Here is a 17,643-nt window from a genome sequence, read left to right as displayed (position 1 = left end):
ACTGAGAAATCATCATGTTTTGTGAAAATGATGTTTTTCTTCTTCAATGAACTGCAGAATCTGCAGAAGTGACTAAGATAAATGATCCCAGAAAACAAAGTTCTCTGTCTGCAATCATGGCAATTAAATCCTGCAATGCAACTTCAATGGAAGAACCGCTTGTAAAGAAGAATACAGCCCTTCATCCAACAGTTCACTCCTCAGGGTGCACATGGTAGTAAATGAATGACAAGAGAACCAGTCCAGACATCAGCCTGGAGAAGGAGCTCATCTGCAGTTCTTCCTGTATAAGCAGCTGTAATTGCTTGTGAATTTTTGGCTCTATCTTTTCCATAGACTTGCAATACAGAGCATTATCACCTAAACTAGCTATAGAGAAAGAAGCAAGGCGAGTTCAACTGCTCAAAGTGTTCTCTGTGAGTCATTTTTGTTTGTTCTTCCCTCAAGCCTTAAGACAAACAACCCAAAGGATGCCAATATTTTTAAATGAAAATTAGCTTATACCAGTCATAAAATTACAAGTAAATTGAGATGTCAAAGGCAACAGGAGTATTCATTGAACATGATGGAAAAGTTACTCTTAGTTTTAATAGAAGATAAGTGTCATATACAAAGAAGTTCAAATTCTTACCACAGCAGCAATTTCTGCTCCAGTTTTATGGTTTAAAGCAGCAAGTACTACAGAGGCAATGAAAAAGAAGAAAGTGCTGAGTCCAGTGTTGACCAGATCCTAAAAAGAAAAATTCATTAGCATTACTAAACAATGATTCTTTGCTCACTTTTATTAGAAGTGATGAAATAGAAGAAGCGTCGAACAAGAACTATAGCAACACATCCCCACATTCTGTGCAGTTTCTCTCTTATCCAAAAGAAGGCAAAGATTATTACGCAGGAAACGTAGCACGTGTGCGCATTAGTCTGTGAACTGGAGTCAAAGAGCACGTACACATGAAGCACCAGCACAGGTTCTGGATGCATCACCTCCATTTCTGCTGGGTTTATAAGAAACGTACTGCCAGCATAAACAACGAGCAAAGCTCTGCCTCAGTGACGCCAAAGTAACCTGAATATCCAGCTTTAGCGCTTCGGGAACCCCTTGTTCTCTTTTGCATCACAACAGTGCTCCATGCACTGCCCAGATAGCAGTCCTACAAGTTCTTTGAGGCTTTTATTGCAGAAAACTGCATGTCCTATGCTATTTCTATGAGTAGCAGCTGCCTGTATTGCGACAACGCACAGATTTATTTCTTTATTTACACACTTATTGCATAAAATTGATGCTTCAAGCAGGCATTTTAGAACACACGCACCTCAGTGATGGGAAAACTCCTGCATTGCTCCAAGCACAGAAAAATGACAGGCAACATGCAATTCAGTTATACGTATGCCGCATATGTCACTTCAGACGACTATGCTGCCATGCCTTAAATAAAGCAGGGCCATTAACATAAGGCAAGTAAGAATTCTGAATGTCAGCTATTAGCACAATTATGTCAATAAACGAATACCTGATCAGACTCAAGGGGGAAAAAAAAGAGTTGGGACTTGAACAGAAGGAATAAAGTGCAAGATTCATTAGGGACTAGCTGTTCAGTATGTTATTTGTGGCATCTTTGAAGATTTTCTTAAAGCATTCGATGCATATGTATACTGCACTGTATGCACCCTACAGAGATGCAGGAAATAACAGACTATCGCAATAAATGAACAAACAGCTGAAGTCAGGGAGCAAGGAGAGGTGAGGAGGAGTCAGGGAATGGCAGCTCAGCACAAATATCCTGAAGGAACATGAAATCAGCGGGAGGCAAATACTGTCACAGCCAAAAGGGACAGGAGAAAACCTGCACACAAGTTTGGTGTGCGACTCACGGTCCTGAGTTAAAGAGGAGGGGAGAAAACAAAAGAAGAAAAAGAGAGCATACTGAACATGCCAACTGCCACCATAAAAAAGCATCCCAACACCACTCTCTAAGTAGAATTGAAGGACAAATTTGTTTTACTTGACCCTCTTCTTTCACAAGCTTGTTCCTGCTCCTCCACCTACTACACTCTTTTCGTTGTCGAGATCATCTTGTAAAGCGCTGTAAGAATTTAGGCTTGGAACACTGAAGACATAAATTTAAACTTATTCCCTGGGTATGAATCCCATGACTCTGTTCCAGCTACACAGCACAAAGACTTGGAAAAGACCATTGTCATCCAGCCGCCCCCAAAACATCTGTTTGTCTAGCAGTGATTGGAGAATGCTTTAGAAAGCAATTGTAAAAACTGAAGGTTTCGGGCGCTTTGTTATTCACAGGGAAAACTACCTGTGTTTTGGGGGCCCTGACTCAGCAACAGCTGGTTGTCAAAATGCAGTGTATCTGGGGATAAACTGTATGACTTAGCACTGCGGCCCAATTCTGAGAGGTTTCCATTGCTATTTCCACCCACATATTCACATTTCATGAGCCCAGTAAGACTCAAACGGTCTTACCAAATACTGAAGAAACAAAAGCAAACTGCAGGCTTCAGCATCTCCTACCATCTTTCCACCTGCTAGTGTATCGTCAGAGATACACTTTCTCAGCTCTATTCAATCTTACTGGTACTTACGGCATCAAACAAAATTGGAATTCTATGAAATAGTTATTACAGTTTTAATCTTGTAACTTTTTACTTTGCTGAGATAATAGAGATACTAGAAAATACACGGCATTTCACAAGTTCTCCAAGTATCCTCCTCTCCAACTTTGAGTTCAGTGGTTTGAACTGTGCTCCTGGGGTTCAACAAGGGCTGTGGTTCCCATCGGCACAAACCTTTCCTCACCACAGGGGAAATCTCACTATATATGACAACAGATACCACACCAAGGATGCTGAAACTAAATAGAAGAGAGGGCAGCTATGTTCTTGAATAATTTAAGTAAAAAATTTTAAAAATTTAGTTCAACCCAAGGTCAAGTTGTATATTTCACTACCACAGTAGATTTGGCAGCTATATGCTTGAATAATTTAAAGACAAAAATTAAAAATTTAGTTCAACCCATGGTCAAGTTGTGTATTTTATTACCAGAGTAAATTTGCCACCTATAGGAATGACCTACAGAATGGAAATAAAATCCTAGAAGAAATAACTCTGAAGAACATGGTAACTGCAGTAGGTAAGCATCTCGAAATGTGATGCCATGACAAAAAAAAGGGGGGGAGAGGGGCGCGAAAAAGCAATTATACATTCCTTTGGACATATGGACAGAATAGGTGTAAGGTGGTAATCTTACCTTTGCAAGGGATACTGGAATGCTGCATCCTGTTCCGGTAGCCACATTTTTAAAAGTAAGTTGAAAATTGGACAAGGTACAGAGAAGAGCCACAGAAGTTATTTGAAAGGAGGAGGAAATTTCTCACAGTATGAATCAAAGAACCTAAACTGCTTTGAATATCAAAAAGATTGAGCTGTGTACATGAAGACTCCGGTGTCCCAATAATCAAAACACAGCAGCGCTTTGAAAGGTTAACATAGAAAAACCACAACAAAATTAATAATAGAACAAAATTAACAGCTGCAAAGTTAAGACCAAAGTCATATTCAACATGAAGTAAATGTAACTGTAAAGGAGGCAACCACCAGAACAAACAGCCAAAAATGTCCTTAATATTCCACCTTTTCGCTTCTTATAATCCAGATTATGGTTTTTCAGACACACATTCTCTTCTTCCTTAGTGCCGTACTAAAAACCTAAATGAATGACACACAATGCTCTATGATTTATGGGGTCAGATGTGCTTATTAGTTAAACTTACTGACCTCTGTTTGTTTGAATCTGCCACTCTGGTTGCCTTTATCATAATTTTTCCAGGAAACCAAAGATATGTTAGAAACTTTGTCGTCATCACTGGCATTTTATTTCATTGTTCTCCTTTACAAAGGATATCAAATTTATCCTTGCAAAGAATCCAACAAGTCAAATCCAAAGAACTGATTCCATCTTGAGGTTCCAATTTATATGTTTGTCCAGTTCCATTTTTCCTGTTTAGGTCAAAACTTTTTAATGCGATCAATACTTGATTCAGACTCACACAGTTAAAAATATTATATATATTTTATATATATATATATATATATATACACACACACCAATATATAATGGTAACATCACAGATGGAAGTATCAGTGGAGGTTTGTTTTTAATCCAAAATTTGGTACTTACTATTTAGAGCAGAAATATAAGAAAAAAGGCAAAACAAAACACAATGGTTTTGGACAAAGTCAGAGAAGAAGCAAAAGGGAATTAATTACAGCAAGAATTCAAGAAGTAAAGGACACTCCCTAAAGTAATGTTACTTTTTTCCACGTAAGAGAAAATGAATAATCGTGGCAATAAAAAGAATAAACTAATTGAAAAAAGATGAGCCGTTTCAAATCTGGCCATGATGGAGCTGAAGTTCTTGCTATTATATTTATAGACAAAGTAAAAACCACATCACACAGATAGAAGAATTTCTGCTGAAATTACAGCAACCTCATGAGACAGTATGCTGTGCCATAAAATACTGTACAAACTGCCATCCATAACAGAGAATAAAATCTATGAGCTGAAGCAAATCCACTCTAGACTGCTGCTGCTCCCTTTTTCCTTCCCAAAAGGATTTAAAATGAAAGACTGACTTCTTGTCCCTTGCTCATTGTGCTCAAGTCACCCTGATCAGTCACCAATGCTCCCATTAGTCCAAAGGAGAGTATCCAAGGACACACTTTCTACTGCCATCCCCAGCCATCCGCCCACTCTGAAGGAGCAGAAGAGGAATCTTCACTTGTGGAGGAAGGTGGGTTTATGCCAAGACAGCATTTTATACTAAAACAGGGTGAGGCTTTTGTTCTGCTAATTCTGCCGTAAAGGCTGGGAACTCTAGAAAAGTGGACAGCATCCTGCAGTCTTTCATTTGTAAGGGTCTGGGCAGGTATAACCATACCATACCATAACCATTTATCCACCTGGATTAATGAGGACAGAGAAGCTGGACTGGTGCTATGAACTCTGCTAACAGGCCTGGAAACCCCCATGAAGTAACTCCTGAAAGCTGCTGTTACATCCTCCTGTTTGCACATTACCAGGAGGCGGCTCGGACGCTCAGAGGCACATCTGGAATATCCACACGGCTTTATCCATCCCTCTCTCCATGACTTCACACATCCATGCTTTTAAGAGACATTCAATCAACACACACGCTCTGCCTTTTTATGCCATATTTTGTGGCAAAGTAAGAGACTGCACAAACGACCAGGTACCATTTAAAAGGGAGACAGTACCACCTTGCAGTTGTAATTTGTATAAACAGAAATATGACGTTTAAACTGGCGGTTGCTTTTGTCATTTGCTTTCTGAAATCCAAGAGTTTCCATTTAAATGGAGTTTAAAGTAGCTAAATGAATGCAATCTGGAAAAGAAGCCTGCACATTTCAACAGCTTGACTTTGTCACAAGAAGTGACAGAAGTTAATGGCCTGCTGTTGTCCAGGTCATTTTCCACAAAAGAGAGAGCTCGGAGTAAGGATTCCTTTTGGCTGCCTGGGTTTTGGCAGCTTGTTTCCCAGTTGGCAGGGGAAGGGAGGGGAAGTGTGGTTATTGGCTTTTTGTTGTTTTGGTTTTATCTGCCTTTTGTTGGTACATTGTCTCTAATTTTTCCTCCAACCAGCACTTCACTTGCAAGGTTTGGGGACTTCGTCCCTTGTTTCTATATGACACTATCAATTTGAATATTACAAACATAGCGGTTAGTCCTCTAAGACAAGTACACTGCTCAAACTCCCATAATTTTACCCTACAATCATACTATTAAACATTGTATCAGCATTTTGCACCGCAATTAAAAATGGAAACATGGTTTCTCAAGTAAAAATAAATCACAGGTAGAAGGAATAGAATTAACTATCTGAGCACTGAATTTCACCTCTTTTTCTTATTTATTTAGGCTCACACAAGGACAGGAGCCTTATTCAGACACTATAGTCTGCTACTCCAAGGTTGACATCAGCATCGCTTCCCCCGATGGAACAGCTCATGACTGATGATTTCAGCAATCTGTCCGTGACCACAGGGCTGGATTCCGCTGTGCACAGACACCTGTCCTGCTTTTGTTAAAAACAAGTTTCTCTTTCAGTGAATTTGCCTGTCAGCTAAAGCTTCATATTAACTGCATTTTCCTGGAGAACCAGACACATGTTTTGGTAAACCTAGCAATGGAATGCGAGGTTATTGATAAGCATGGATGGACATCTCGCGAGAGGGACGACGAGAAACAAGTGACCAAGAAACTGACCAACTGTGTATAACATTCCATTCACGTGAATACTTCATATCAAAGTGCGAGATCACGAGGATCTTGTCCCTTTTCCCTATGGCCGACATTAGGAGAGGACCTTGCTAGTCCCTGCGAACTGAGGCCTAGTGAGAGACTGAATCCAGCTCCGGTTGGCTGCAGAGTCCAGTCCAGGACTTCGGGTGCCGGCTCTGCAGTTGCTGAGACTTTCAAGATTGGTTTTGTATATTTTGTATTATTTTCTCTATTCTTATTAGTAGCATTAGTAAAACATTGTTATTTTTTCCAGCTCTCTTCTCTCTGTCCTTCTTTCCCTCCCGATCGCCTGTCCTGAGTGGGAAGGGGGGAGAGGGAGGGGAAAAAGGGGGAAGTGGGGGGGAGAGGAGGTTAACAGTACATCTGCCAGGGTTTTATTGTCACCCCGCAATCTAAACCCTTGACAACACCCAAGTTCCTGTCTCACAGCACAGGGCTGATGGACCCCGTGGGTCCCTCGTCACACGCAACAGCCCCCAAAGGGCATTCGCCTGCAGGTGCTCCTGAACAGGAGCTTCCATCCGGCCCCAGGTGTCTGGCATTGCTGTAAATCAGTTCTAGCTACAGCATCTCAAGCAAACTATGTAAAAAAAACCACCCTGAATTAACACATGTGACTTTCAAAAGCCTCAGCCAACTCTCTGAAAGGTCAGGGACAAGCTATGATCTTGAAGAAGTGCAAGTAGTGGCCTCAAAACCAAGATTCGTATGATTTTATTCTCATTTCTAACTATTTTTGAGTTGGAATACAAGGTCTGTTAGATGTAGTGAAGCTCCTGAATGAATGCTTCCACGAGCCTCATTTCATTTTGGTTTCTTGACGATCACCTGCCTATTTCCCTCTCAGTTCTTTCTCAGCTGCTCCTCCTGCATGTTTTTCCAACAGCATGTTTTTCCTGCACAGACAGGACCAGCCGTCATCACAAAGCAACAGTCCTTACTACCAAACCATGTAATATTTCTTGTATTCAAAACGCGTGTTTGTATTTCATAGCAATAATGTGTAATTGTTTACACCATGCTCCACCAAACGAGAACCGTTCACCAACAGCACTAACCCGGTGGAAATTAATTCTGACAATTTCTTTAAATTTGTAAAATGTTCATTTTTATCCTTAATAGGTATTGCTATTTTGACAGCAGTAAACAGAAAAGTGAAGGATGACTTTATTTCTCATTCAAGAGCTTTGCAAGCCAAAGAAAAATCAAGGTGTTTTTTCAAAAAAAAATTAAAAAATAAAAGAAAAAAGAAAAGAAAAATAAGATTGCCCCCTGAAGGTCTTTGCAGTGCAGCTCTGTAATCACGCTCTTCAGAGCCTGGGTTGGCATAAGACAGTTTGACATTCTGGCACCACATCAGATTTTCTGCCAGTCAATTCAGTGTCAGTTGCTCGCACACAAAGATTCATCTCTGTAACAGCTGATAAAACCCCATCCCTGCAAAGATGATGAAATGAGTCTTCAGGCAGCACAAAATACAACCGCTGCTGTGCGTCCTCAGAGCCGCACCGGACCGGCGGCGTCTGCTCCCTGCAGCCCTGCCTCCCCGGGACCGAACCCAGGCTAACGAGCCCGGCTCAACTCTAATTAGTTGTGCTGCGCTCAGTTCTGTGTCTTGTCTCTGAAGCTGCTCTAGGCTGAAAAACTCTATATTCGGAGCTGCATGCACAGAAAATACACTACCAGAGTTCCAGTTCATGCTTAAAAAGAAAATAAAAATCAGCATTGGTGAGGCCACACCTGGAGTTTGTGTTCAGTTCTGGCCCCCTCAGGTCAGGAAAGACATTCAAGTGCTGGAGCGGGTCCAGAGAGGAGCAACAAGACTGGTGAAGGGACTTGAACACAAGACCTATGGGGAGAGGCTGAGGGAGCTGGGCTTGTTTAGTCTGGAGAAGAGGAGGCTCAGAGCTGAGCTCAGCACTCTCTAGAACTACCTGAAGGGCAGTTCTAGCCAGGTGGGGATTGGGCTCTTCTCCCAGGCATCAGCAATAGGACAAGGGGCCATGGGCTTCAACTCTGCCAGGGGAAATTTAGGCTGGATATTAGAAAGCAAAGAGAGAGTGGTCAGGCATTGGAATGGCTGCCCAGGGAGGTGCTGGACTCGCCGTCCCTGGAGGTTTTTAAACTGAGATTGGACATGGCACTTAGTGCCATGATCTAGTCAATGGACTGGAGTTGGACCAAGGGTTGGACTGGATGATCTCTGAGGTCTTTTCCAGCCCAGTCGATTCTGTGATTCTGTGTGATTCTGTGATTTTTTTTCCCTACACACAGACATGAACAGTCCATTCCACCAGCAGATTAAGCAACAATTTACATCTGTAATGACTCGGATTTCTCACATCATACAAACTTTCATCCAAGAGACGCTATCAAATTCCAGTATTCTCAGCTATTGGCCATCACTTTTCCCCCTTCCTAAGTCATCTCAGTTCTCAGCCCTGAAAAACGGGTACAGCAGCATCACAGTGGATCCACTCTGCGGTGACAGTGACAGTCGGAAAGGCTGGCAAACCACGTGCCAGTTCACCCAAACACTGGAGGGAATGACAAATGCTTGTTACCTTTCCTACCCCACCTCTGCTTCTAGAGGGCCAGCTCATCCACAGTTCGGCTGCAAGATCTTAAGCTCTCTCAGTAGATCACATTAGATTCAAAAAATGAATTTAAGAAAAAAAAACAAACTATAATTTAGCCAAACACAAACATTCAGGTCTTAGTTAACTCTGAAAACAAACATTTCAAAGCAGCAGCTCCTTAGTTAAGCAGGGATCCCCCTGTGCCACTTGCTGGTGTCCTTGCAGAACAGGCTCCCTTTGAGCTGTGAAGCATAAATGAAATGGAAATTTCCACTGACATCTTCCCCAGCTTCTGCATTTTTGCATAATATTGATAGTGCTGCACAACACAGACAAGTGACTGCTCTTTCATCATGTAACTGATCTGCCTCTTCCCAAAACATGCAAGCGAGCTGCTTTCCTGCCTCACCAGCTCCATGTTTCTTCCAGGTTTACCTCAGGAAAATGTGAAAATGGTCGCCAAGTTTCTAATTAGGATCAAAACAAAGCTCTTTTTCCTAAATGGCTAAAGATATGTATTTAAAAAACTGTACATTTGCGTATCTATTAGATGCTAGTATACACTGATCCACGTTTTCATTCCAACTGGGGATAGTGGACATCAGGCAATATCCACAACACATTAGAAAGAAATTTAATTTTAGTAAAGTGCTAAAGGAAACAAACCTGTGTTGGACAACAGCAGTCACTGGTCTGGTGCTTTCTAATAGGCAGGATCATTTGAAAGCAAATGGTTTCAAATGCTTCCTAAGAAGTGTGAGTGCTGTGTTTAAAGGGAGAATTCTTCCTAAATTTAAGACTATTAAATTCTTTCAAGCACTCTAACAGCCTCTTCTTCTCATGCAGCTTCTAAACAGCAAAGTTTCAGACTTTTCACAAGGGAAATACCCATTATGAAGTCATATACATATATTTTTAAAGCATACTAAGTATACTAATGAATTTATACATAAGCAGGAGTAATCCTAAAGCATTCAGGAGTGTGAAACTATTGCCAGAAAGCAGCTCCTGTGATTCTGTCATACAGAGAGCCTGCAAAACAGCCATCGAAACACAAGAAAGTACTAAATATTGGAAGAGGCAAATAATGTTTGAATACACATCTAAACTGAAGAATAAAATGCCAAAATAAGCCAAAACCACCACATTCAGCCACAACTCTACTAACTTTGCTGTAGTAATCTCCCAGAGGTGTTTTATCAGCAGCCTTCGATCCCCCACTCCATGGGTGCACCAGCAGACTACAGCTGTATCTGAATAATGAACATACCCCCGTGCTGCTCTCAGAGTACCAGTCCTATCAAACTCATGGTTGCTAAACTCAATAAGCAACACTAGGAAGAAGGAAGGTCTTGGTTAATGGAAGTCAGAAGCTTCCAGTTCTCACTAATGTCACAGATCTTTGGTATAATAATTGAAGAACCATTTCATCTTCAGAACAAGACCAAAAAAATGAGACTTGTGAGATCATGATAATTCACCTCTGCTGATTTGGCAATATGAACTAAAGCAAAAAGCATTTGCAGTGTATTTCATCGGCCCTTCAGGCTGAACTCCAACCATGTCATTTAGGTGGGGGGTTCGGAGTGTGGTCATTGCCCTAAAACCTAAAATGCTTTTTTTAAAAAAATCAAACAAAAAAGCCCTACACCACAACTGGTTGGATGTTTAAGCCCTCTTTTCTGTAAAGATCTCTAGCAGAGTGCCATGCAGAGACAAGTAATGCTGCACGCAAAGCAACCACTCTTGTCACTCAAATACCATAGGAGGTCAGAGTGGCTGAAAGGATCTACCAGCTACACACTGACAACCACGGCATTACTTGGGGGAAAGGCAGAGAGCTGCAGTTCAGCTTCTGTGCTTAGGTATGTTAAACATATTGTCAAAGTGTTCTGGCAGGCAGTAAAAGTGTGCCACAGTGCTTAACAACAGAATGAAAGGGACAGATATACAGAAACAAGGGTATGCAAAATCATTGAACTGACTCTTCCAGAGACACAACTTCAGCTCAGCTATGGTCACCACACAACCACTCTGTGGTCTCCTGATAAAATGTCCTGGTCAAACTTCCTTTGAACATAAGCTAGATCTGGTATTCACTGTGAAAGCACTTGCACCACACCAGCAAAACCATAATGTATTTTATGTGACACTGATGCACTTACACACGGTTGTTATCATGCTCTTGTATATCCTACTAGCATGTATAGAACTGTGTGTATAAAAAGATGGTCTTCGATTGCTGTTATGAGCTGTCAGGCTGTTGTGATGCTCATTAAACAACTAGGCTGGCAACAGAAACAGATACCACCTTCTCTCTGCAGTTGCCGCTTTTCAGCAAAGGCAAGTGGTGACAATACTGGCAGAACAAAGACAAAAGAAGCAAAGGCAAGACAACCTAGAAATACTCCAGTGGTTCCACTGGTTTTGTTCTGCAAGGCTCCTGGATCTCCTCCACGTACAGGTACCACTCACAGCTGACGGTCCATCTAATCTATCTACCAAGTACTCTTAGGAAGAGTTCCTCAATAAATCATGCATCCCCAGCATACAAAGGATCATTCAATTCCACATCCCAGTCTCATTTTAGTCATTTAGGCTTCTAAGCTGTTACTGAAAATGTACAAATTACAACATAAATTACATTAAAAGCAAGCTTTTAAAAACCACACAGAAGCCTAAAAAAACCTCTGGGACTGGTCTCCAACTCTACTTACAAAATTACTGTTATAAGTTAAAACAGAATGTAGGCACATATGTATCTGTACTGTCCCAAGAAGTTAATATAAATCTCGACAGACCCTTTGCTAGAGTGACTAACGCTGATTTTGTGACCTGTGTTTATGCAACCCAATCTGAAAGTTTAACTCATAGTGCAGGATGGAAATAGAGACTTGAACAAAAGGAATGTGCGCTGCCAGCAGTTCCCTAAAACTCCTCGTATTTGAGAATACATCAAGCATGGCCAGTCAATGTTTAATAGCTGTGTGTGTAAGCAATTCAAAACACCTGAATTTCACAGACAGCACATAACTTTTTACACTGCTACCCGATGATTGCATTAATCTGTATAAGAAAATATATGTAGCACGGCTGTCCTAATATAAGAAACAGCTTAAGAGAGAACAACAGGCTACTGTACAAACAGCATCTGTCAAAGTTAAGTAACTACAGGCTGCATTTTTATCCACTTCATCCACAAACAGCAATTGCTGCCATTAGCAGGAAGTTTCTTCCTTCCAAAGAGAATCTGCTAGAAGACAACTTTAATTCTACTTAATGTTGTTTAATCTTGCTACTTTTCAAAGCCCATTCTGCTGTTAGTATTCAAAAATATACGTAAGTAAATGTATACTTTACTCAGCACAAAGAACACCCGCACGCAATCTTAAACAAGACTAGAAAGTACAGTTCAAAGACCAAACTTAAAACCAGACTTGCAGCTATTTTTAACAGAGCGAGGATTTGTATGAACTTACAGTAAGATTCCAGTTGATCTGCGGTATTCTTGTGTGAAGATTTAGACTGAACATAAGCAACAGAACTCCAGTAACCACTAATGCACTACAGCTCACAAACTCGAAGAAATAAAGGCCTTCGCAAGGGGAGCATTCCATGATGGTCTCTATGCAGATGAATGCAATCAGTGCCAAAACCTAGGAAGAAAAACAAGGGGAAAAAATATAAATAGATTTCCACATTTTGAAAGTAGCCACAAGTATTCCTGAAATTTCCATTGGGAACATGATCAGTTTACACTCAGGAATGTGTGATTTTAGTTTATAACAGGGCACTGTCTAAAGAGCAAAAACAAGGGCAAATTAATGCAAGACTTTCTGGATATCTCCTGTTCAACAAAGTGTATTTTAGCAAAGTTACAAGGAGCCTGACATCAAAATGACGGAGACACCCAAAAAGGCATGAAACCCCTTCGCGCCACTGGCTTAACGTGCAAATGGCACCTCAGACATTTTATTTCATTTTTCTGTCATGATATGCTATTCCAAAACTTGAAGGTGGAATGCATTTGTTTATTGGGCCAACCTCAAGCTCAATTACATAATAGGAACAGTGTGATTATGTAGGTCACATTTCAATAAAGCTATTATTAAAAATTCACTATCAACTTGATATCTAAACCAACACAGAATAGAATAGATTCAAGATCTCTACCAGCATCCAAAAATACCTGCCCCTTTCCATGCTTTTAATCATCAATATGCTATATTTCGGATAAAAATATTTTATAGTTCTCATATAATACATTAAAACAAGCAGCTAATAGACGAAGGAAAAACTCCTGGTGCTGCAAATTCATATATCTAACTGGGATAATAGTTAGTCACACTAAATTCAGATGATGTCTTGGTAGAGTTAACACAAACACAGACTTTTGCAAGATGAGAGTTTAATTTACCGTTTAGGATAAAACAGTGAAACTCACTATAATTTAAAAAAAAATCTGCCCAACGGACAAAACTAAAATATATAAAAACCACACATCAACATCAGCTCCCACTGATAGCAACCACTTGGATACCATCAGACACCACAAAGTATACAACTTACAAACGCTGGTGTATAACTGGTAAAAGGAAAACAGTTGCATGGATGGTTTTCTTCTGCTCTGTGTTTATTTGTATGTTGCTTGTTTTTTAATTTTCCATAGCAAGCAAGGAAGGCCCTAGGAGTGTTTTGCTTTGGTTTTCAAGACAACAACTCCCCTACCCAGTCACTTATATTTTTCAGAAAGAATTCACCTTTTTTTGCATCATTAATTTTGCAGAATTAATAATTAATAATCTTCAGAGCAATTGTACCTTAAGACTTCATTTTACCCCTTAAGAAATTATAAAATACATTTCCCTGTAACGCACCCTTGTAAGAAAAGTATTAGTTGTGTACACTTAGGTTTGACTTAACCCAAACCAGTTCAAGTGAGGCATGGAGCACTTGTCTGGGCTGTGGCAGCCCAAGTCTATTGACATGTTTATCAGAAAGGTTGGGGGAAAACCTCAATTGCTTCAGTTCATGATAGAGACTCTGGCCACAAATTGGAGGCTGCGTTTTGGAAACATGCACAATAGCTGACTATTAACAGGAACGTTATCATCACAGAGTGGGTCGGGCCATCTGAATACTTGGTGGTGCTGGGTATGGGGAAAGGAGAACATTCCCATCCATACAATTTATTTGTAAAACTTTTGTACTTCAAGGAAGATTCCAACTAAATGTGTCACTATTTTTCTTGCAATAAAAACTTATTTCACCCTTCTCTAAGATTATCCACCCTGCTAGTGCTACAGATAATACTTTATTGTTAACTGCCCATTCTTTGTCTCGCAATGAACGCCATAACAAAAAAATGCGATCTGAATTAATCACCGCATCAGAAAAAGCTATCCTCCCACGGAAACTTCCGTTTGCATAAGCACAATAAAAATCTCAGTCTTTAACACAAAATATTTTCTCTTTGAAACATCAGGGTAATCTTGTCCTCCCACACATTTACAAACTTGCCAGGAGCTTCTTTCCAATTAACTACAAGTAATGTGAATCTTCTATAAAAACACACTAGCGCTGCTTTCACTGGACATTCCACTCAGAGATGAATCCAATTTCGTTTCTAATAAAAAAAGAAAGCTAACTACTCTGAACACATGAAATGAAAGTGAAATACATTATAGAATCAAACCCATTACTTACTCGGCTACATTACTCAAAAGTGGTGTATAAATGCTGCAGTATGAGCCAAAGCAGCCAAAGGCCATGGTTCAGCCAGTGACCAAGTTCATTAAAAAACAAAAACACAACACAAAAACAAACCAAAAGAAAAAAAAGTATTAACACCGTAAGAAAAATGCTTCATTTTCTCTGCATTTTTACATTTACAAAATAAATCATTTATGAGACAGTCTATATAAGTTAGGTTACGATTTTCCCAGCCGGAATATCACTTGGTTGACATGGCCATAAAGCAGAGTGAGGTGATCACACACGTGCCCCCAGAGCGTCCCACCGCAAACACAGTCAGGCTTGCTCTCAGCTACCCCAGCTTATTTTCTGAGGGACTTCAGCACAGGTTTAGTAATAACCCTTTTCTCCTGTTCTCCCACACTCTGTAACTACAATGAAAACATCTTTCTAACCTACATTTCTCTCCATTGCCTGACTACCCCCATCACTGCCTACTGAATTAGCTAATCAACACACAGCTCACCAATGCTCAGAGACCCAAAATGTCACTTCTCCAAAGCTTCCTACCATCTTCCCTCTGCCACACCACACATCCAAGATAAAACTGGTGCCTTGCCTTACCACATTCATTATACACAGTGTCTTGGGAAGAGGGAGGAAGGACAAAGACCCTCCAGCCCTCCTGGGAAGCCTCCGTGCAGACACCATCTGAGGGTGCAAAGACTCACACTGCCCCAAATGACTGAGACCCAAAGCCGGAGCAGAGAAAACGCTCATTCCCCAGCTGCTGAAGCTTCGCTCTTGTGAGATAAGTCACCAATGCTACCTCAGAAAACCAGGAGACAGGATCTATCAAAGCCTGTGTCTGTCTCCCATTGACTGCCATTACAGGACTAGCTAAAAACACAAACCAAAAAAACACAACCCACCAACACAAAAAAAACAGTATCATATCAGACTACAGGTCTCTGCCAACAAAATGCACGCTGCCATTTAGCCAACGCAGAAGGCGACCCTTGCTCTTGAGTCTCATGGTTTAGGGTGATGAGTTTTGGCAAGTTTTTCCACAAGCAGAACTTTGAGCTTGGTTTACCGAGGCAAAATGACAAGTTGAATGCGGTGGAGATCTCCTCTTACAAGAATTACTGCTCCCTCCCACAAATGACACAGCTACAGCTTTCTCGGGCAGAGTCAAGAGAGAAAGTTTCCTCTAATGGGTGAAACAAACTTTGTCATCTGTTTTTCTCTGCACTGAGTACTTTGGACAGTTTCCTGTTCCACCCCATTTCCTCCATATCATAAGATTTGTATAAATCTATTACTACCTTTCTTTTTTTTTAACAGTCGCTTTTAGCATCCCTTCTACTTGCACTCTTCTTGAAGTAAGTACGGTAGATACTGTGCTGATACGCAACTTTGTCACCGTGGAAACATCTGCTTATTCTACTGGATGCTCAGGTCTATGCAGAGATAGCCTAGGCTTTGTGCAATGTTTTCTTGAACAAAGGAGACGCGAGCATCTGGTCAACAAAGCAGGGTCAACAAACCAGAGTTTCAGCATAAACTGATGAACAGGTCTGGGTCTGCCCAATGTGTACAATACAGCCCAATGTGTACAATACAGGTCCAACTCCATGACCTTCGTCCCTCATCTCCCACCACCAACACCATGCACAGGCAGAAGAAAAATTATCCAAGAACAGGATTAAATATGAGATCCATTTCCCAATGATTATATTTTTTGCTTTTCATCTTAAATAAACTGGCCAACTGCCGTCCAATTCGATAGCACGGGACGCTGGGGGCTGCTAAGATAACTCACACACAGTGTGAGGCTATTGCACTTCCACTGAACCCCCAAATAAAGGCTCTATTCAGAGGGAAGGAGCCCTCACTGGAAGGGGATGAAGTGACCACAATTTAGGGCTATTTAATTCCTGAAAAAGAGCCTCTACACCGGGATCCCGTGTCCTTTAATTTACCACATTAGCCTCCTACCATCATTGTATTCATCTCAACTTTCATGTAAACTCCCCTGGAGAAGGGCCCTTAATGAAGAAATCATCTGCCTTAGGGCTATGTAAATGGCTTATATTTACATCACTTTCTTGGCAACACAGGCATGCACTGTATTTCCCCAAAATGGAGAAAATGTGCTATGACAGGCACCAGTGCTGAAAGAGAGCTTTCAGGGGGTTGCTAATGGTGTATTTTTCCTGTCAGAACACATTGTGTTTTGTTTTTGAAGAAAATAATCAAGCAGTTTTGCACTAACAATATAAAAAAAAAAAAGACAGTTCTGCAATGAAAACAAAGTAAAAAAATTAGTTTTCCTGTTTATCTAAAAAGTCACCACAGAAAGCCTTATTGTGTGGTTAAATGACATAATTACGCATGATTTCCAAAAAGCCACAAAATGGTCAGCATTTTTTCTGCCTGAAAAATACCCACAGAATTTACGTAAGAATGTCACACTACCAAGACGTTTTTACATCCAGACTGTTTAAATTAATGGCACGGCACAATACATACGCACAAAACAGAGAAGAAATAAATTGCTTTTACACCACTTAAAGTATCTGAAGACATTAAACGTTTCTGAATTAAAATCTAGATTTATTGTTCTCATTTACTTGGCCCAGCAGTCTCAACTTAATGTATGAAACCAAGTGGGTCTCATTCCTTGCAAAACACATGCATTTCCCACATCTAAACCAGCTGACACAGATATGAATATTTGGGATCGTATGGCTTAAACACAGCCCTGCTTCTCCAGCAGGAAACCATCTTTTACCCGAAGCAGAATGACTGATTTCCCGCCTGTTCCTAGTCTGCATCCTTAAGACTAAAAGAAATGTGTTACTAACTCTGGTAATTGGACTGCAAGGAGCCTTAAATCACAAATGAGTATTAAACTTTCTTGACAACACAGAAAACTTAGGAAAACTACGCTGGCGAGAGAAGAAAGCTTAAGAAACACCAGAGATTCAGCACTCTGGAGGAACCAAATTGTGTTCTAATGGCACAAAATA

The 17,643-nt window shown here is 40.6% G+C and overlaps 1 protein-coding gene across 2 annotated transcripts in view; it reads right to left on the bottom strand.

Moving 5' to 3' along the window:
* The window catches only part of CMTM4 (CKLF like MARVEL transmembrane domain containing 4), a 36,409-nt gene that overhangs the window by 6,305 nt on the left and 12,461 nt on the right, over positions 1-17,643 (bottom strand). For both annotated transcript variants that reach the window (XM_080352099.1, XM_080352098.1), the window contains exons 2-3: positions 12,394-12,570; positions 632-730 (exon numbers count right to left, since the gene is read on the bottom strand). In XM_080352099.1, the coding sequence (XP_080208225.1) occupies positions 632-730; positions 12,394-12,570 (276 nt within the window). The remainder of the gene's footprint in view (positions 1-631; positions 731-12,393; positions 12,571-17,643) is intronic.

The sequence above is a fragment of the Nesoenas mayeri genome (genome assembly GCF_963082525.1).
Source record: "Nesoenas mayeri genome assembly, chromosome: 12".
In the NCBI taxonomy this organism is placed as follows: domain Eukaryota; kingdom Metazoa; phylum Chordata; class Aves; order Columbiformes; family Columbidae; genus Nesoenas; species Nesoenas mayeri.
The sequence above is the reverse complement of the archived record's forward strand: the minus strand, read 5'-3'. Positions and strand labels throughout refer to the sequence as shown.